Consider the following 22,275-nt stretch of genomic DNA (forward strand, 5'->3'; position numbering starts at 1 on the left):
TAAAAATAGCTTCTCAGCAGTCTGGCCAACAGAGAGAAAGCTGGGGTCAGAGGAAGTACAGACTCACAGACTATGAGCCTTTAAGAGCACTTATTCACAATGACTTCCCTAACATACCACTGATATCAGGCAGTGCACTGAGCATTACAACCCACGAACCTCGGACTCAGGAGGAACAATGTGGACGTGGGACAGTGGACCAGCTCTTATGGGAGTTTGCTCATCTAGTCTTTATGTGTTTTGTGGACTCGGATTTTGTGTCCTACGGGTCATGTGGGGGGTACTGCGGGAATATGGGGTCCCGGGGCCACTGCGGCAAGCCATCAGGTATGACCAAAGTGAGAGTTGTGTCTGCATACTCAGCACAAAGTTGGGCACGTTCCCGGTGTGTGTTGGCTTCTGCAAGGGCTGCCCCTTGTCCCCAATCCTGTTAGTGATTTCCATGGACAGGATCTTAAGGCGCAGCCTGGGGAGGAGGGTCAGAATTCCATCTTAGCTTTTTGCAGATGATGTGGTTCTGATGGCTTCCAGTTCAAGTATCTTGGGGTCTTCTTCCTGAGCGAAGGTAGAAGGGAGCGTGAGATTGACAGGTGGATCGGTGCAGCGTCAGTAGTTTTGCGAGCGTTGTGCCGGACCATTTTGGTGAAGAGGGAGCTGAGCCGGAAGGTGAAGCTTTTTATTTACCAGTCAATCTTCCTCCAAACCTTACCTATGGTTATAGGGAAGGGTTAAGCTGTTTCAGGACAGTTTTCTTCTTCAGCTGCTCAGATAAATGCTGAAAAGTGCTCCAAACTTTGTAGCAAGTCCTGTTTGTTAACAATAGTAATCCAGAGTAGAAATCTGTGGTGGAGTAAATTAGATTACTGTATTCTGTACGTTATGATGCATTCAAGTGTCACATAAAAATGGGAGGATTACATTTTTGATCAGAAAATTCAGTAAATACAATTGTGAATATGAAGAATACGTTTATATTTGAGGGATATACAATAGATATGACAGACTGTGATTAATCATGATTAATCACAGCATAGTGATGTGATTAACTTGATTTTTTTTTAATATCACTAATGTATATATGTATTCATACATACAAACATTTATATATATATATATATACGTGTGTGTTGTTTTGTAGGCATTTTAAGTGCAACTAATTGATGATAAAGTTTTGCACAGTTTAGTTTTTATCAGCCTTCACTAATTAACAGGAAACCTCCTTTAATTGGGGCTTTTGCTTGAACTAAAGCTCGTTCTCATGCAACAACTCATGAGGGCCGGGTGTTGTTTGCTCTCAAGTGAGTCCTTTGACTTTAGGTAAGGTAAGGTCAGGTAACTGTATTTAATACCTAAAGGTCATTCTCATTTCACAGCAGAAAGACGGCTTAGTCTGTGTAAGAAATTTCAAAACTTAATCTCATTCTTTATATTTCCCAACTCAATAAGACACAATAACTGGAAACTATTTTAGTTTGGGGAGATTATACCAGAGTAACATACAGAATACATGTCCACAATAACGGTGATATCACAATACAGACGATCAAATGATGATGATCACAAATTTCTAGTTGAACTGAAGAATCTCCTTAGAGGGTAAAGTGCAAGATTTTATTATTTTTCATTGCAGTTTGGTCAGTTATCTCTCAACCCTTTTTTTTCAATACTGACTTCATACAGCATACTACTGTTTTCTTTGTTCTGATCGTAATACCCTTATTCATGATCTAAGTCATGCAGGGGTAAGTAAGGGGGAGGTTTCTTGACAAGCCTTTTTGGCTTCTAACCTCTTCTGCACGATGCTTTCTTCAATTATTTTGTAATTGTTCTTATCTGTTTTATCATGTGCAAATGAATTAACTAAAACTAAAACTAACCTAAGTGTCACCATGATGTGTCATGGAGTAGTGGCATGGTGAGTCACAGAACTGTACATGTACTCAGATTTGTATCATGAGTTTGTCACAATATATACAGTAGCAGTGTGGATATCTTATCCGACCCCTGTTAATCCTAGATGTAAACAGCCTCCATCTATCTTCACTTAATGTACATACCTACAGTTAACTAAATCAACGTTAGATAATTATAGATATATCTCCCTACATTAATTCAATGAATGTTATTGCTCCCTTATGCCATAACAATAAATTTTACAGGTTTTAAGTACAGCCTGAGGCTAGTTCATGCAGCCAAGGAGAAATCATTTCAAATCGATCCACAACATTCAAGGTTAAACAATGTGGGAATCTTGATTTATAACAGGAGAACTGTGTGGGCTGCTAATGGAGAGACTGTGTGGTGCTACATGGCAGATCTGCAGGTGTTTACTCCGTCAGTGTACAGTACACAGACGACTAGGATATTTTATCTCCTGAAATATTCATGGGAGTGATGAGATGTTGTGACGTGCATTGTGTTGTTTTAATTGGCTGTTGTCCCTGGCACTGCCTCCCAGGTTTCCCAGTTACATATAGGGCTTCTTTTAATCTAGAGATGGTTATCTGTCTTGTCTTTCCTTTCATCTATGAATGTGCCTCCTTTTACTTTCTGACCTCTACTTTCTTTTTATTGCGCTTCATCTTGACCTCTATCCTTCTGTTCTTTTTTCCCCTTCATTTCCCCTCCTCCATGCTTTTGACCAGATCTCTACCCCTCCTCTTCTGTCCCTCTCCCTCCCTCACTGCAGTCGATATAGCATCTATAATGAAGGTCTGCGTTACGTAAGAACAAATCGAGCAGTATGGGCACAGGCTGGAGATTTACAGATACTACACAGCTGTGTTTAAGGTGCCATTATGTTCACTCCCGGTGTCACCTGTGATACAAGGTGGCATGTAGGACATGTATTTGTGCATGATTGCCTATAAGTCGGTAAAATGTTATTAAGCCTGTAGAAAGCTTCACCTGCCATGCGGCCATGATGGATAGAGGAGAGTAGAGCAGCTGGGAGGGAGGTAGGGAGCAGCGGACCATGTGAGAAGTGAGAAAGTGCTCCACACATACATGCACTAATGGATCTTATACCTTCATGCAGCCATGTGACTCAATGCATGCAAACACCAAGGACGCTGTGTCCTCTACTATCCCCGCACTGCACACATGGGATTGGACCTCAATGGACATGTCACACACAAAGCACAAAACTGCAACTCCATAGGGTATTTACATTGGTTTCCACATGAGGAAAAAGATTCCAGGAGGATTTCACTAATGTAATATTTCCATAATCCCACATATTTCATCATGTTTACTTCACACCTGTTGTATTTCAATGAGGCATGAGTGGACAGTGAAAGCAATGATGAAGGAGCACTCCCATCATCTCTAAAGCTTCTCCTGGAGCAGCTGATGAATTACTCCCATAGTACCGAGCGTCACTGAGCACTGCTGTCTGTTCGAATGATCTCAAGTACCAATCAGATCTGAGAAAATCCAATCAGCCCCACTCTTCTATTCAGTGGTTAAAGGTTGAGGGTGAAGGGGAAAGTGCTGTGTGATATATATTTTTTAATGACAGTCTTCTAATCTGACATTGATTTTCTAAAACTTGCATGAGCTGAGTTTGTGGCCACTGTGGGGTACCTGAAATAAAATAAAAAAACAAAAATGTCAGCTTTGCTTACAAGCCTTCTTCATCAAGCAGATGTGGAGCATCTCATACATCCTTTTAGACATGCATATGTTCATCTGATCAATATTAATCTGGTTTTGACTCACTGTATGCTTTATTTTGGTCTTGACCGCCTTCAGAGTGAAATAGCTGGCCCTTAATGTGCTTAGATATGACGTGAAATTTTCACAGTCGCTGTCCAGTAGATTTCACACTTTAACACCAGTTTCTCACACCAAAGCAAAGCCCGTCTTTGGCCATTCCTCCTCTGACCCTCTGTGCTCCTCTTCGTGTTCCAGTGTTCAAGTCTAAGGATGATGCAGCTGTTTGTAGAACTCCACATATGCAGCTCTAAGTTGATCTAATTGCTATCCAGTTTTTAAACCAAAGAAATCACTTCTTAGCTGTAGAAAAACTGTTGGTTTTCCTTTAGTTGTTCTCTTCAACACTCTGCCATAAAGGCTTTAAACACAGCGCCAAAGGGGTCCACACCACATGATGGCAGGGCTAATGGTTGGAGAGGGCTGTGTTCACCCTAAAAAATACATGAATCAACCGTGTTTAGGTCTCTAAGTGGCACATAAACAAGCTTCATATCAGTAATGAGTCCTCAGTCTGAGGGCTGTAAACTCACAGCTGAGAACAAAAAATCCATTATTTGTATCATAAAAAAGCTGTCTGCTGCCATCAAAGACAACTCTGAAAACTGTGACAGTGATAAGACAGTAAATTAGCAATCTGGGGGGAAAAACATGTTATTTAGCAGCTAAGAGAAGCGGACACACCTGTGTTAAGCTGCAGAATTTTACAGTAGAAAACAGGGCTGTCAATATCAATCACATCAATTGCAATTAACTAAGATCCCCAACTAGTGCATTATTTTTTTTTTTTGATCACCAGCTTTATTGTCCCTCTCAGTGCACTTTGGGTAAGCCACTGCGACGTCTCCCTGTAGCCACAGTGATGTGATATAAGTCCACCTTTGCTTCTTAATGTCTCATTTCACTTTAAAAACCTCACAGGCTGTTTAGCGGTCAAGTCAAAAAACATCTGCACTTTTTGTTATCATTTATCTGCCTTCATACTGTCCCTTATTTCCTTTTTTGATCCATAACAGTTTATTTTCTCCATGGTTATGTTCATGTTTTCATCTTAGATCTACCTAAAGGTTCTTTGCAGATGACATCATGGAGCAGTGGAGAACGTCCCTTTAGGGGCAAGAAGTGATTTCCAGATAGAGAAATGCTACCAAAAGGTCATGTTTTGAGCTGTTTACAACTATGCCAAGCGTTCAGAGTGTGAAAATATAAACACTCTTAATTCTTAAGCTTCTTTTGTGTCCTAAGGGAATGAGATATTCAGGCATAAAATGAACATTTTTAAATAGTCACAGAGAACAAGTGGCAGGCAGGGATAAAAATGAAAAACAACCTTTGTTTAAAGACCATGTGAGTCACTTGTGTATTGTCCACTTCCAAAGTGGTCTGGTTTGGTTCAGCACAGTTTGGGCCATGTTTTAGCACATGAAACACTGATTTTATCCGTGTTTTTTCAGTTGATCCATCTCACCAACCCGCAGCATTGCTCATGTGATGGGAAATCCGTCTCTTTTAAGAGATCCAGATCATTTGGCTCAGCTCAGTAGAGCTGGTTGTTTGGCTTCAAAAAGGCTCTTCCTTCAGTAACAGCTTGGCTTTTTAAATGTGGATTAAATAAGGACAAAAGATGGCAAAAGGAAACAGGCACTCAAACAGGAGCTAACTTCCGTGACTAACATAAGAGCTGTTTGGTAACACTGGCTTTTTCATAAACAGCTCGCCATTGCTCTTTTGCTCACCCCAAAATGTTTTTTCGGTTGATAGCACACTTGTGAAAAAAAAAAAAAAGAGGAATTCTTTGTATGTCAAAGGGGCTTGGCTAGACTCTAGACTCTTGTCTCCCTTTATCTGTCTAGATGATGCTGGATACTAGGGGAGTAATTTGTAATATTCATCACCAACGCGCCAGGTGATTAATTTGAACTGTGGTAGAAATCACTTTTTTGTAAAGTGTAGGAATCGTCTTCAGTGTATGTAGAAATGTTCTTAGATGATTGCAGCGTAGAGGTTCATTTAGAGTTGTTCAGCACAAACCCTGCTCTGTTCCTATTCAGTCTATCCACCACTTCCTGACCCCCAATGGATATTTTGGATCACTTCGTTTCAAAAGAAAAGCTTTAAAATTTGGTCTGTATCCAAACAGGCAGTCAATTACCCTTAGTTTAAAACAGTAGAAAAATCCAAAATGACACAAAAACTGTTTTAAATTCAGAATTGTGGAATTTTAAAAGGGTATGATTAATCGCAATTAACAGCAGGTAATCCAAATGGAAAAAGAAAGTCTGCACTGTGTAGGTGTTTGTCATAGTGCTTAAGGCCTACCTCATTTCCACCTCTCTGACTGTTTCTAGGTTGACTCAAAGTTAGAGACAGCGTTGTCAATATTGCTAATATCAGCGACCAAATGGCTCTACCGCTCGGGCCCATTAACAACCCATAAAGTGTTTTTTAAAGATATTTCTAAGTGGTAAATGATCAAGCTCCTTCTGTGTCTGCTGTGTCAGGCAGTTCCATTTTAAAAACTTTCTCTGCTATCTGGGATCCATTTCTCGTCCACTTAGACAAGACCAGTGCGATTTGTAGCTTTGCACATTGTTTTCCTTTTTGGTAACTGATTTGTCTGAGCCCTGTTGTTTGTCTTTGTCTTTTTTTCAAGTTTTGTTGTTGTTTATTGTAAAATTTGAAAAAATATAAATAAAATTATAGTTAAACAATCACATGTGAATATTTAGCACAGTGGGAATCGTAACTCAGAAACTTCCCAGTCAACTAGACCAAGTTTGTGGTGTTTATGCTTATAGCATCTATAAGTAATCCGTGTTACATTACACAAAAAACAAACAATTTAAATCACCCACTGTTTGTTTTGAAAAGAAGAGAACCTCAGGAATTGATTTGGCTCCCTGTAACAAACTTTGTGAATAATGAAAGCTTTTTCTTGGTCACCATAATATCAAACAACGCAGATCAAAAGTAGACATAGTCTTCTCAACCAGTGAGTTGAAACAATATCTTTTGGTTGATGGTGAAAGTTTTAAATCATTTACAGTAGTCTCTTGGTCAGCACAGATACCAAAACGCCATTTAAAAAAATATGTTAGAGGCTACTTTTAGTATAGTATAAAACAAGAAATAAGACACGTTTTGAAGTCAGATAATGAGCAAATGTTCAGGAGAAGCCAAAGAAACCTGATTGGGCTTGTCGAGTGACCCTCGGTTAAAAATTGAACTATCAAATGAAGATTAAAATAGTATAAATTATTACAATACAATTAAAAAAGTGTTAAAACAAGATATACAGAACAATGTCTTGACAGGAGAAAACACAAAACAGAAGTTAGATAGACTATAATGTCAGAGAATAATTAAGAGTTTGTTGTGCTTAATTGGTCCAACAAAACAGTATTTAGTTTGTTTCTTGAATGAATTGAAGTTGCTGCAGTTTCTGATATAAGTTGGTAAGTTTGTGGTGTTTAAGCTTGTAGCATCCATAAGTAATCCTTGTCACACAAAAAAACAAACAATTTAAATCACCCATTATAGATATCTTGTGGTAACTTATTTTGAATACTACAGATGAATATAATGAAATTGTATTTATAAATTGGCCTAAACACCACATATTTATCTTTAGGCATATTTTATTTTTGGTTTGCTTTGGAAATATTCAGAATTCACTCTACTCTGATGAAACCAGACAGTCTTCAGTGCACTTTGAAAGCATTCATAAGAATCTGAACAAGATCCAAATAAAGTTGCAGCATCAAAGCTCTGATCTCGAGGGCTCAATTTGGCTCTGAGCAGAAAATTACACACCCCTTCCCCTCATCTTGCTCGCTTTCATCTGCAGGTAAATGTTTGGCGTGTCAGTAGGCTGGGAGATTACTCTAAGCTACTTTCCTGTGCATTCGTTTTGGCTTTTCAGCTGACTCCTGTCACGCTTGTCACACAGTCAAAGGCAGAGCAAATGTAATCTGGTTGAGGGCATGACCATGTTGCCAACTGTTGAGGCTGGCTCTGAGATTACGTCCAAAAGCTTTTATGTAATTCCTAAAGGGATGTTTGTCTTACGTGGGTATATTCTATTCTTGCAGAAATCTCGATTTGGAGGGTTTTGCCTGTGAGCACATGGTCCTCCCATTACATTTTTACATGACTTGACCTTATTTAATCTCAGCCAAATCCCTTTTGTACAAAATGTAATGTGTCATTATGGGCAAAGGAGATTTGCCTTTGCTTTGTGCAAAAATATCTCCCTTTAAAAGGAAAAGGTGGATTTCTCATAGGTGTTTGGTGGTTTTAATGTTGAACAGAGGAGAATTGGAAACATTTCATTAGCTGTAGCCATTATCTCAATGGACTGTTTGTGCCAAAGAGGAAGGTCAGCAGTGATGCGATAGGAAGGCTAGTATTGATTCAGCTATTGTAAAGACTGTGGGATTGATTTATGAGCCTTTTATACAATTGCTGTTTGTGCTACTCCTAAGTTACTGTCAAACAAGAAGAGCCCTGTTTTACCAGTGGTGTCAAAGCTGTGATTGCTATTGACATTTACATGTAGCACTGTAAGTTGTTAAGTGTGTGAGCCTGTAGCAGACAGACAGAGCATTTACACCTTTTGCACCTTGCATAAAGACAAGAATGATAGCTCAGCAGCAGCTAGAAAAAATCAAGATTTAACCTTTCTCAGAAGTAGGCCTCAGTGTCCTCTGTGTTCTCAGTAGGGTTGCCACAGTACCAGCATTTAAACTTTGATTGGAAACTTGGAAAACTGAAACTATGTATTGATATCTGTCTAAACACCATTAAAACAAAAATAGAAGATGCAGGCATCCAGTAGTGGGTTTTGTTTTTGTTTATGAGTTTTTGGCAAGACTAAAACTATAAAGAATAGAAGTGACTAAAACTTAAATGCATTTGATTCAAAGACTAAGACTGAGACTAGAATTAAAAATAGTTGTCAAAATTAACACTGGTTCAAAATTATAAATGTTCAATGTGGGCGTTCAGCTTAGTTGGTAGAGCAAATGCCCAGAAACTAAATCTGTGGTCCTCATCACACTGGTTGTGGGATCAGTTCCCAGTCTCTGTGCTCTTCAGCTATCCTATCAGAATAAATGCAGAAATTAATCTGTACAAAGAATGATCAGTGTTACCTTAGCCCCAGATTGTTAAAAAATATGGTACAAGAAAGAGCTACACTTTCTCCTACTAATTAATAAAAACTGATTGTTGTGGACTAAACACAATAGAAAGTATCTCAAAATAAGACAGTTTAAGATTGTTTCCATCTACCAAAAAAGACTGCATCTTGTTTACCATTGGGATTCTGTTGTTTTATTTATGATTTTCATGCTTTTAACTAGCTGCCTATTCCTCTCTACCAGGCTCCCTTGTTCTGAAGTTACTACTGCCTGTTTCGGTAGATACAAAGAGTCATATAAAAAGTATTGTCTATATAGTAGTGGCATGCAAATACAACTTGATTTTTCAAGCAGTTTAGGAGTTGTTTTCATGGGGTTTAAAACAAAATCTGAGATGCAAACGATGATGTGCAATTGTCTAACCTCACACTGGTGTGTTTTGTCTCAGTGTGAGTCTTTATGTTTGTGAGGGGATCTGTCATAGCCACATATCACATAGCTCCATACTGAGACCTGGCTTTCTTTATGTGTCCCACTGTGTTTGTGACAGAACAGTTGCAGCAAAGTGAGAGCTAAGGATAGAAGATGAGCTGCTTGTGATGTTGTTCCATTGAAGACTGTGTCCTTACAAATTGTTTCTCAGAAAATAGGATGATGGATCATAGTTTTTCTTTCTAGGAGATTCCCCAAACCTGGCTGGGACTTATATACCAACATGGCTTACATTGCAGACTTTACAGCAACAAAAATTATATGCAAAGTCTTGCACGGTGTCCAAATTTTGAAGCTAAATCTCCAAAATTTCAGCACTGGTGCTCCATCTCTTTTGGTTTGATCTGAAGCTTTCATACTTTAAAGCGCTATTGATAAACAAAATAGCAGAGGATGTATCTTTTTTTCACGCATCTCCAAACATCCAAAATTGGGACAACCATAGTTCTGGGTTGGATGGTCATTCAATAACTTTTGCAAGATCTGTCATTTTAATTTATCTCCCTCTTTTGTTCCTCTCACCAGACCAAACCAGTTGCATTTGCTGTTCGCACAAATGTCAACTACAGCCCGAATCACGATGATGACGTTCCCGTACCAGGCATGGCCATCTCCTTTGAGGCTAAAGACTTCCTCCATGTCAAAGAGGTGAGCCTTTTCCTTTCAGTCACAGACAGGGATGCAAGTAACGATAATTACCTAGAGGAGAAGGTGGATGCTCAGTGTAAATGTCCCATTATCCTGTGTAGAAATTCAACAACGACTGGTGGATAGGACGCCTGGTAAAGGAAGGCTGTGAAATCGGTTTCATTCCCAGTCCAGTGAAGATAGAAAACACTCGCATCCTCCAGGAGCAGAGAGCCAAACAGGGAAAATTCCACTCCAGGTAAAAAGCATTTAAGCTAAATTTACTCTATTTAGACTTCATAAAAGTTTTTACCTCACATGTTTGATATTTTTCTCTTTTCAGTAAATTGGGAGCAAACTCTTCTTCTAGTTTAGGTGAAGTGGTTCCTAACTCTCGGAAATCTACTCCTCCTTCTTCTGGTAAGTAGTTTTTTACACATAGTATTTCGTCAATTCTTGTCTTTTAATTCAACATCAAATGTAAGGTTAAGGTAAGATGTATTATTTAATTTTAATGTTTTAAAATGTTTTCATTTACATCTGCAGGAAAGTGTTTTCTGTAATTTCAAACAGTCATAACTGTACATTTAAATGTTTATTGTAGTTCTCTGTGTAGCAGTAAACATTGTGGGCTCCTGTCAGTGTAAAATGTGCTCCGTTACCTGTGACTTCCTGTCTTCACCTGTGTGTAACGGCGCCCTTGTCTGTCTGTGCATAGCCATTGACATAGATGCCACAGACTTAGACCCTGAGGACAATGAGCTTCCAGTCAACCTGCGCTCCCCTAAAGCCAGTCCAAACACTGTCATGTCACCCCTAGCAAAAGAAAAACGAATGCCTTTCTTTAAGAAGGTAATCTCTGGACTTACCTGCCCCTCTCTTTTCTTCTTCTCTGTCCGTCCGCACGGCTCAGATTAAACGCCTGTGGCTGCTCAGTGCTCAGTCTCACTCAGCGTCCGTCCTGTTTGTTTGTCCACACCACCGTCCTTGCCCCACCCGTTCGTTCGTTAGCATGCATGCTTCTTCTTAACCTCTCTCTTTCTCCTCTTCCGTTTCACCACAGCCAAGCAGAAGCAGAAGTCGGTAAGTTGTGGCGTGTTGTGCGACGCCTCGGCAGGGTTTTGGGTGATGACTATTGCGGTCTGAACCATTCAAACCCTCCAAATGATCCCTCTGCAGAGATTTAGCTCCGGCTGACCTCTCTCCTTGTTCACTGCTCCTGCAAGCCTCTGTGTTGTGTTTGTGTTCCTGTGTTTGGAAGTAAACTTGTGATTGTGATCGAGTGAGAGCTTAGTGTGAACAGCTTTTTGATTCATTAAACAAGGTCTGAGTCTGGCCTTTATTTTTACTATTTAAAGGAATAGTGCAACATTCAAGGCAACATATAGTATATGCCCTTCTGTTTAAAGCTAAAAAGGTGTATGGTTACAACTCTTACATACTGTATTGCGTATTTCTTAGCTCAGCAAAAAGACTGGAAAGGAGGGAAATGGCTGGCTGTCCTCTTTCTAAAACCTTAGATATCTGCTCTCCTGTGACTACAAAATTTACTTAACATGTTACATCCTTTTCAATCTCATTCATTTAAAACTGAAAGAGGCATGTAATATCGTTCCCTATAGAAAATATTGCAGTATATGGCCATTTTCAAATGGGGGTATGGGGTTATTCTTTGTTGGTGTTGGGCAGAGACAGATAAGCTACTTCTACCTAGGCTGAGATTCTTGTTGAAAGCAGACTCTTATTTAGTAAACAAACATGAAAGTAGTTGCAATCTTTTTATCTGACTTTTGATGTGAAATAAAATAAATCTTTTTTTCAAGATGTTGCACTACCACGAACTTCAAAATGTTACTAACAGAGAAAAAGTTTATGTAGTGGATGGTAGTGATGCACCAGAGTGAATTACAGTGAAATGTATTTCTAATATTTTGTTACCCTTTTGTATATTAAAAGGATTACTTTAAAGTTTTTAAGTTACTGTTACTTTAATGTAATGAATATAAAGTGAAATTGTCAACTTCCTCCCCATGTTAACAAAAGGAAATGCAAAAGTTCCATTAAAGTAAAATCAGTGACAGAGTTGTTGTGTTGGATTGCACTGGATTGCATATCCAAATGCAATATCTAATTTATTCATCTTGGGACCTTGTAAATAATAAAACAAAGAGTACAGTCTAGACTGGTCTTAACATGTATCATGGATTGGTGCTACAATGAAAGATTGAGTTATTCAAAGCAGTGGGGATTAACTGGTGGGTTGGAAACAGAAATTGGGATGTGGAACTGTTTTCAGTGGGGCAATGAGTCAGTGATAAAGGGAAGCCCTAGGTGGACATAGACCCATAGATTTTATTTTACTAAATTTTTCGTTGATAATGACTAAGTTTAAGTTATCTTCTCAAGATCTAGAAATGTTGTTTAGAATCAGTTTGACAATCCTGCTAAATTGTGTTATTAAAAGTATCTACTTTAGTATTTTGATTGAATAGAGGACTGGTTTGGCTCACCTGGGTACAGCAGCTGTCCATATACACAGTCCTCAATGGTCTAGTTGCTGGTTCAATCCCTGGACTTGATGCTATTTGGTGATTTTGAAATGTATAAGCATTTGGAGGTGATAGTACACCTTTAAATGCTTATTCAATTTGATTGTTTTGTGACAACAATACCACTTAAAGTCCTTGTGTCTTATCTGACAGGTAACAAGTAATCCAGGAAGTACCACTTTGTCTGTAATATCCTCACGCTAGTCAGCAGCACTCTGCATGAGTTCCCACAATGTCCCAGGGGAAGCTCAATGACGACAGCAAGTGTTTGACGGAAAGAAAATGTTTGGAATTGAGGAGAAGAGGAAGAGAGGGCGATAGACTGCAACATGAAATACAGTCAGACCCTGGTTAAGAAATGAAAGAATAAGAGAAAAGTTCTAATGTAAAGAGAATAGGGAGATTTGTCTCTGCAATATTAAATTAAAACTAAATAGGAGAAGATTGGGAAAATTCAGACCAGTAGAAGTATGACAGGCAAAACTGAGAAAATAAAAAAACACGTGCTTTAAAATGGTATATCAGGCATGAATAGTTACTGAATCAGAAGAAAAAAGGAGGCATAAGAATGCAAAAAAAAGTACAAATAAGATCCATAAAAAAGTAAATAAAGAGAAGTTTAACTAAATGATTAGGAAGAAGAATTATGTAGCATATATCTGAGGCTGTGGCACAAACAGAGCTCCCACTTAATTACAACAGCAAAGTTTCCTACAATGTCTCTTTATTTCCTGCGTCTACATACCTAGTATTACTTTCCCTTTAACTAACCTTTCCTCTTACTTGGTTTTCCTTTTCATTCAGTATCATCAGAGCCATGAAATGAACGGGTTTTAAATCTTATCGTATCATAAACATTGCTGTTTACTATGTTCCACTTGAGTGAAATCAAAGTGGGCCGCTATTTTCTTTTTTCCCCACTGAGACGTCTTGTTTCATGGCATCCTGATGATCCAGTGTTTTTTTTAAATGTCTTCTTCACTGTTTTTTTAACCCTGTAAGTGATTTATGGTGTTTGTGATCTTTCCCCTCCATAAATTCATTCAACTGTTTTTCTTCTTTTCCTCTTTGAAGACGGAACACATTCCTCCGTACGACGTTGTGCCTTCTATGCGGCCTGTGGTTCTGGTTGGACCATCACTGAAGGGCTACGAGGTACAATCAAACTTTATTTCTAACAAAATAATGTAGGTAAATGATCAACAAAATGTTCAACAGTTAATATCTGCCCTGTATTTCCTGTTCACAGGTTACAGACATGATGCAAAAAGCACTGTTTGACTTTTTGAAACACAGATTCGAGGGACGGTAAGTTCTGTGTGACCTTTAAAAACACAAGCTCTCATCCCACTTCCTTCCTCATTCTTCCTCCTTCTCTGACTATACAGGCCGGTATTTATCTGTCCCCCGAGGTTAGCAGAGGGAGTGTGTAACAAGTTTGTTTGGCCTGGAGATGTGCGCTGCTGCTTTAAATAGGCCCTCTCCATGTCCTTAATAGGCCATAATGGATCCTAGAGCAGAGCAGGATTCTCCTCACTCAGTGTTGAGTCCATTCGCCTGTCTGAGGCTGAGAGGCCGTGAAGTTACACAACTTAAAGATCTAATCAGACAACCAGCAGCACTGAATGTCAATTGAAACCATGTGTTAAACCTTAATGAAATAATCCTAATTTAGCAGCTCTGAGAGGTTTATAAGAAAGGGCTTTTATCTCTGATTATATTAATACCATTGGATAAAGAATAAATAAAATTATTAATAATAAGACTGCTAATTAGCAAAAGAATCTAATCAGCCAGTTACATGGCAGCAAGCAATGCATTTAGGCTTAAGCCAGATGATCTGCTGAAGTTCAAACTGTTTGTCAGAATGGGGAAGAAAGGTGATCTAAATATACAGTATGTAGAAATTTTGTACTGAAATTAAGGATGTTCCTAGGCATCTATTTCCCTTTTTGGCTAAACGCTCATTTACATTTCATTTAACTGACTGGTCTAAAGAGGAGAAAACCGCTAGAACACAGTCAAATTCCTCACAGGGTCATTGTGTCAGCGGGTGTGAAGTTAGCCTGATATACTCTCTACAGCTTGGCTAGCATTAAAAGCTAGCACCACCTGCCTTCATTCCTCTTTGCAGATTAATATCGTGCTTTGATATTTGGCCACTTTCACTTTGGGTGAGCAGTTATACGCAAGTTCAACCCTCAACAGCTTCATACCAATTTATTTCCATTTACTACTTTAGAAAACTATCGTACCGCGGTCTTCCTATTACACACTAACCGCTAAGCTACCACTGAGCTTCTCATGTTTACATCCGGTGAAGTGCCTGAGAGGAAGGCAGCGGCCATTGACTGAAGCTACTGCGGCCTCTAGTGGCAGGGGGTTCATTACAGTTTAAAAGAGCATTATATACTGGCATTTCAAGCCGATGTTCATAAAAACTGCTAGGTAATTAGTTTAACCGACTAGTAAATATTGATTTGATAACTATTTTAATTGTTTTAACAATGAATTGTGCGCATCCATAACTGAAAAATCTATATTAATTTAAAAAGTCACCATTTCTATGTTGTATATTTACTTTTTAATTTGAGGCCTTGCAATATATCAAACATTCCTTAAGTTTTCAAAGACAGTAATTAATCATTTTCTCTTGGCATTTCCAGCAAGTTAAGACCAGCACTGCTCAGCACCTCCAGGCCTCCCACTCAGTACTACTCGCTCTGAACTGAGGACTCTATTCAGTGATAAAGGTACCTCATAAGGTGTGTTTACTAAAAAGAAAACTGATGTTCCTAAATTCCTCATAATGAGTAAGAAATGCACCTAAAAGTGCACTTCCGTGTTTGCACTGGAAGCGACCCCAGAGCACCTGCCAGCTCTGGAACCGCTGCCAGTGTGAACGCAAAAGTGCGCTTTTAGGTGCATTTCTCCCTTTTCTGAATTTGAGTTTGAATTTATGAATGAAAGCAAAACAGCGGTTTTCTGTCTAGTCGGTACACCTTATGAAGTGCCACTTTTATTGAAGAGAGTCCTTAATTCAGAACAAGAAGTAAACATTAGAGATGGGTGGCGCTGGGCAGCACTGCTCTGTACTTGTCATGTTGTGTTATTGTTTTGGTTGAGGGCCCCCTGGTGGTGGAATTTTACATACTAGGCGTTTAAGTGACACCAGTATTATGCAACTTAAATACAAAGGTGTAACAACAGTATCACTTTGTATTGTGTGGAAGCACAGTATGTGAAAGGGCTTTTATTGGTTTTTAGCAAGATGTTATAATCATACAGTGTCATTTAGCAGAAGCTTTTGTCCCAAGTGACATACATCGGGACAGGTGTTCATGGTGCAAGATGTTAAGCAGTGACTGACAAAGTTTTGTGTTGTGTTGGTGAGTTCCAACCTTATAAAACTGATTAATTGGCCTGATTGTCATCAGACTTGTAAAGCTCAAAGCTAATACACTTGTTCCTAGTCAGAAAACTCCCTGACTAATCGTCATTATTTAAAGAAAAAGAGGTGGTAGCTACAGGGATTGTTAAGTAGAAACAACTGCAACCCTGTAAACAATGGCTTCCCTTGAAAAGATCAGCGTAGATGCAGCTATGGTAGCTCTGTCTTAGAACCCGACGACATTTCTTTATTTAAAGAGCAAAGAACTGCACTGAAAGCTTTGCTTGGTTGAAAAGACGTTTATGTTCTTCTCCCAACTTGCTTCTGCAAGAGTTTAATTTACCAACAGGCTCCACTGATGGTGAACAACAGTAACAGCTGCATGTTGAGCTGGGGTTATACGGTTTACTCCCCTGGGCAGTACTCGCCACTTGTCAGATTGGCACAGAATGACTGAGACAGACAGAACGTTTGTCCTATCACCCTCTAGGTGTTTTTGAAAGTTTCTGCCCTTCCCAAAAAGCGTCTATGGGATGGCCAAATGGATGTGAAATATATCCCATGCAATGGATATGTGAAACAGTCTATCTGGCATGTCAGGCTAAGTAACCTCATTATTTAGAACACAGAGAAGAGATGCAGTTATTGAATAAAGAATAACAATAAAATAAGGAATGTAAGTATTAAAGTCAGATTGCATCCCATATCTACAGTGGTAGTTATGTTTTTGCATGCTCAGATTAATGAATAAGTCCGTGTAAGTGTCTGTATTGGTCCATTAGATTGTTGCATGGATCATTAATAGTGTAAGAATACCTTAAGTACACATAATTGTTTGCTTGAACTCTCTGCTCTCTAATATGTCTGAGATTTTGCACCATAATGTTTTCTGTTTGCTTTGCTTAGTTTACAGCGATAACTAGTGTTTGTTTTCTAAAAACTTATCCGTCCATTAAATCTGTGTACTTTTCTTATCATTTGTTTCAGAATATCAATCACTCGCGTCACGGCGGACATTTCTCTTGCCAAGCGCTCTGTCCTGAACAATCCCAGCAAGCACGCCATCATCGAACGCTCCAACACACGCTCCAACCTGGGTATGTTTGGGCTACAAATTAGTGCAATGCCTGGGAACATCTGGTGTTTTGATTTATAATGTTTTCAAGGAGACCAGCTCATGTAGAAAAGGAAGGAAACGATTAAAGAAGCTCTCAAAAATGGTAATGATAACTCCTGCTGGCCAATAGTGGCCCTGACCAGTTTTCTTTAGTAAGGGATGAAAGAAATAATTCAGGAACTGCTCTGATTTGACTGGGGTTGATTGGGGTTTAGATGTGATAAGAATAAAGATTCCTGAGTCAAACTGAGGTGACATGGCTAATTTTAGCTTTGTATCATCTTAAGCATCAGCCAGAGTCTGCAGCAGAGTAAGAAGTCCTAGGAGAGGCTTATACTGGAGGCAAAAAGTGTATTTCATATAAATATTTCATCACCAGACTACAACTCAGTGATCTGACCTCAGTCTTTTTTAACAATGTGCTCCTCTCCCAGAAAGAACTTCTCCTCCACTACAGTCTATTTAATGATACATCAGGACTGAGGAACATTAAGAGCTGAAAAAAGCCCTCCAATATCTTACACAAAGCTTTTAATATAAGTAAGAGCCACTCTGAGTCTATATGGCACACTTTATCTTAAATATATCCATCTTAACAAGCCATTTTGTGTTCCATGGAGCCTGAAATCTTCATTTTCCTAAAGAAAAGCTGACAGAGGAGCTCAATTTAATCACTTGTTTGTGTCTTAATGGGACAATTTTATTAATTGTACTTAAGCTACAAGTGACATTTGCTTGACCTAAGGGAAGCTTTCCATGCCTCATGATACATTATATACTTTAGAGAAGATTCAGGAATTAATATAGAAGTTTTCATTGTTGGTTTGCGTCTGACTGTGTCGTGACTGGGAGTCATCAAACTTGGCTGTGATTTCACTCAGATTTGGAACGGAGCCCTGCTCTGGTATTTGTAGGACAGTTCTTGCAGTTACATTGTCATCTTTGGAGTGGAAGTTGTGTGAGATGTTAGTCAGATTTTGTTAGATGTAACAGATCACTTCTTATTATTCCTCTCTCAGCTATTACTCCTTTACCCTTGTCCCCAAAGTCAGCTTTGCTGTGAGGATTAGAGTCTCTCTGAAACAGAAAGGAGATAAACTTAAAAGAAAATGTAGTGAAAATACTCAAAATGGCATCAAAGATGGAGTGACATCTGCAGGCTAGTTCAGGCAGTCAACTCAAGCTGCAGCGGTTTCACACTTGACATGTGCCACTATCCAATCACCTGACCAACATCCTCTTAATTGGTGGCCTATTCTGGTCTACCTCTGCTTTGGCATAATAGAACATGAAATATTAAATAGATAACATGAGTAATACTGATAAGAAATGGGAAGAAAAAAACAGACATCAGATTTATGGACTGCAGCTGGCATAGAGAGAAATTATAATAATAGTTGATTATGGTTTTCGGTGATAAATGGAAAAGTCATACTTTTTCAGTCCGATGGTTGGTCGGTATGCACTCATCCGACAAAGACTCCTGTTTGTCAGTTGGTTATGCGTGTGGGTGCGAGAATGAACCTGTTTAATTCACCTGTCAGTAAATGCGGGGTATAATACTGCTCGTTTATCATCAGATTAAAATATTCATTAGTGTCTGTTACAGGCAGAGAGAGCAAAGAGAGAAGATAAATTTAAGGTGATTTAACAAAAGATGATAACACTGAAGCAGAAACATAGAGAGGAAGAGAAAGAAGCAAAAAAGATGAGCTGCTGTGTGAGTGAAGGGGAGGGGTGCAGGGGTGTGTGTGAGGGGGTGTAAGCGGTGCAAGATCAACTGCTTTATATTATTTTTATTTGGAGGAGAAAACCCCAATAAAACAGATATCTAATAAAGTGGATTTAATGTTATGATGAAAATAAATTAACCCATAGTGATCACTTTTTTAGACAGATGGAAATTAAAAATATCCTTATTATTGCAACAAGGAATATGATCATTAAAATCAATAATTTTACTAACCAAGAACTGTGTTCTTATTATTGTAGTAATATATATCCTTTAGTTATTTTAAGACACTTTTGAGTATTGTTAAGTGAGTATGTTTGGGCGAGCCTCATATCAGAGTCTTTTTAGGGCCTCACTTTGGCCAGGGGTGGTCCTGGATCAAATTGTCCTTCAACAAGTAGAGTAACTCAGAATCACTATACCAGTATCTACCAGTATCATGGACAAAACTGTACTGTAGTGGGTAATCCACTAGAGTCCTATTTGTTGTGATTATTGTTGCTTCACTAAGTGCTGCAAAGTGTCCTCCTTTATGGTGCTGTGAAAATGGCCACCCTACAACAGACGAATTATTTATTCTTAGTCATTTAGTTAAAAGGAACTGGTAGGGGAATTTTATTGTTTGGACAGAGCAAGGCTTGCTATGTTTCACTTTTCTGAGTCTTTCTGCTAAGCTAAGCATCAGGTTCTTCAAAGCCACAATGGAGAAATGAGCTCTGTGGTGATTTCTTTGAGAATTTTCACTGTGCCACTCTAAATAATAACATGCAAGTTTTCCTAGTCCCAATAGTTTTTATAATGCCACAAACACAACATAATATAAAGTACAACTCCTTGTATTCATTTATTCTTCTCTAGCTGAAGTCCAGAGTGAGATAGAGCGCATTTTCGAACTGGCCCGGACGTTACAGCTGGTTGTTCTGGACGCTGACACCATCAACCACCCGTCACAGCTGGGGAAGACATCACTCGCCCCTATCATTGTCTACGTAAAGATTACCTCTCCAAAGGTGAGTAAATTTAAAAATGATCCACTGACAGAGAAAGTCAATGCAGGATGCTGTCTTTCTTCTCAGTGTTGCCCATAAATGTCTCTAATTAAGTTTGTCAGCCACCATGACCTTGTTGCCCTTTGTCCATAACTTACCCTCAGGTGCTGCAGAGGCTCATCAAGTCCCGAGGCAAGTCTCAGGCCAAACACCTCAACGTCCAGATGGTGGCTGCAGACAAACTGGCTCAGTGCCCTCCTGTAAGTCTCTACAGTGAACCCCAGACATCACTCGCTTAAATCCAGTGTTTTTAAACAACATGGTGTTTTTTTTTCTCCTAGAGATGGTGGATGGTATGGATGTTTTATTTAAACATGGTTCTGCCTCTGCTTTTCTTTAATCTGCTGAGTAATTATTGTAGAAAATGAGGTAAGCACCCCAGGCTTGTGCAAGTGCAGGCTTAATTAAATTCAAATAGTAGTTCATATCTATGAGGGAATACTGCTGAAGATACTTGCTGAATTAGACTTATTTTGCTTGGTTTATTCTAACACTGCTTTGACATTGTGTTGTTTAGAGATTTCATTTTTGTTTCATTTCCCAGAAGAGCCCTTGAATCATCGCTTTGTTGTGCTACAGTGCTACAGTTTTTCACTTCCGTTTTCTTAAACTCACCCTGCCTTCTCTCTTATTATTGCAGGAGATGTTTGACATCATCCTTGATGAGAACCAGCTGGAGGATGCATGTGAGCATATGGCTGACTACCTGGAGGCCTACTGGAAAAGCACTCACCCCACCAGCAGCAGCCCCCCCGACCCAGTGCTAACAAACCTGCCCACAGCCGCCCTGCCTTCCAGTCAAGCCCCGGTCTCAGGCGGGCAGGTATGACTGCTGAGAAAACTCCATGTAAAGGAGGGAAACTCTATCAGAACTATGCAGTTAGTAAAGTTCATGGTTCAAGGAGCAACAACAAACCAGAAAAGAAATTACCGTGGGGAAAATAATTTGTGTTATTACTTTTAGGGATGCACGACATTATCAGCAGTATATCGGTATCAGCCGATAATAGCTGAAAAACTTTACTAGCAGTATCGGTTAATAATAAAAATTACGCCGATCTGTAATTTGACGTCATAATTAAGCGCACACGATGATTCCGGATGTGCGCCAACAACAACAAACTCAACATGTCTGTGGAAGAATTCTGAGGTGTGGGAACAAGAGAGCAAAATAGCTGTTTGCATCGCTTGTAAAGTACATGTGATGCTAGGAGGAGCTTGACAACATGCCTTTAACACCACCAGTTTAATTTTGCATCTAAAAAAACGTCACCCTGATGACTACAAGGACTTTCTTAAGATAAAGAATGGCAAAACTTCATGGAAGGAAAAACTTGTCAGCAGCCTCCACTTAAGTCATTCGACAAAGCTAAAAAATACAGCAGCGATCACCCAAAATGAAGGAGCTGAACAGGAAAATCATTGAATTTATACCTCTTTATAATCAGTCTTTAAGTATAGTGAAAGATACAGGCTTCCATGGGCTAATGATGCATTTAAAGCCCCGCTACGTTATTACCTAGCAGGCGCTTATAGCCTTACCTGAACTACAATACCTTGTTTCCAGTCATGTAGAGAAGCTCCTCGTTAAAGCTAAACATAATAGCTTCACCACGGATATATGGACATCAAATGTCTGTTCTGTTAGCATGTTGAGCCTCACTGCCTCAGTGGATAGATGAGGATTTACTCTCAAAAGCCTGTCCTGCACTCACAGGAGTGCTCCGGTTCTCACTTTTGATATCATGTTTCAGATATTGAAAATATCTGAAAAAAAAAAACAAACAAACTGCATGTCATGCTATGTGATAGTACGCGAAATATGACAAAAGCAATGACGGACTTCTGTGTGCCAAGTCTCCCATGCATGGTGCATACACTGCAGCTGGCTGTGCACATTGTTCTGTCTCCAGCATTGGAGATGTAGGTGTCACTGTGTTGTTACAGAGCTGTTTACAGTGAAATGCCCATTAAACTTGGTTGCTTAGTTTGTGCTGTTTAAAGCAGAATCAGGAGAACTACTTCAGTTGAAGTTTTATTTCTGATGTTCATCTTGATTTTCAAAAATTTAAATGCATATTTCAGCTCTGAACTATAGCTAGATATTTTTTGCATTTAAGAATCTGTTTTTTTTTTGTTGTTGTTATTTAAAGCACTTTGTCAGGAGTATCTCAGGAAACCATCCTGCAAACTGGCTGAGTAATAAGGAGAGTCAATCTAAATTTTTAAGCTAGTTCTTTTTTGCACTGTGGAGCTGTGTCAGCAGGTTATTTTGCTGCTGTTTGTTGCCCTCAAAGATGCAGATGACTTTGGCTGTACTGTTATACATGTAGCATGTGATGCACATGTAGCCCAAAGACATTACTGTAAGTTTTTCATTAGTGTATGGCTGTATTTGAAAAAAACAATACATCCTTCATTTCTGATAAAAAATCAAGTGTTTGTCAGTTTCTTAAAAAAAAA

The 22,275-nt window shown here is 39.0% G+C and overlaps 1 protein-coding gene across 3 annotated transcripts in view; it reads left to right on the forward strand.

The window, feature by feature from the left end:
* Positions 1-22,275, forward strand: part of cacnb2a (calcium channel, voltage-dependent, beta 2a) — a 100,505-nt gene that overhangs the window by 73,031 nt on the left and 5,199 nt on the right. For 2 of the 3 annotated variants that reach the window (XM_041813929.1, XM_041813931.1), the window contains 10 exons: positions 9,873-9,995; positions 10,097-10,233; positions 10,318-10,394; positions 10,693-10,826; positions 13,598-13,678; positions 13,773-13,831; positions 16,902-17,011; positions 19,622-19,773; positions 19,917-20,012; positions 20,453-20,635. In XM_041813929.1, the coding sequence (XP_041669863.1) occupies positions 9,873-9,995; positions 10,097-10,233; positions 10,318-10,394; positions 10,693-10,826; positions 13,598-13,678; positions 13,773-13,831; positions 16,902-17,011; positions 19,622-19,773; positions 19,917-20,012; positions 20,453-20,635 (1,152 nt within the window). Of the gene's footprint in view, positions 1-9,872; positions 9,996-10,096; positions 10,234-10,317; positions 10,395-10,692; positions 10,827-11,037; positions 11,058-13,597; positions 13,679-13,772; positions 13,832-16,901; positions 17,012-19,621; positions 19,774-19,916; positions 20,013-20,452; positions 20,636-22,275 lie in introns of all 3 variants that reach the window. The other variant, XM_041813930.1, reaches the window with a different exon arrangement.

This window comes from Cheilinus undulatus, linkage group 19 (genome assembly GCF_018320785.1).
Source record: "Cheilinus undulatus linkage group 19, ASM1832078v1, whole genome shotgun sequence".
Classification (NCBI taxonomy): Eukaryota; Metazoa; Chordata; class Actinopteri; order Labriformes; family Labridae; genus Cheilinus; species Cheilinus undulatus.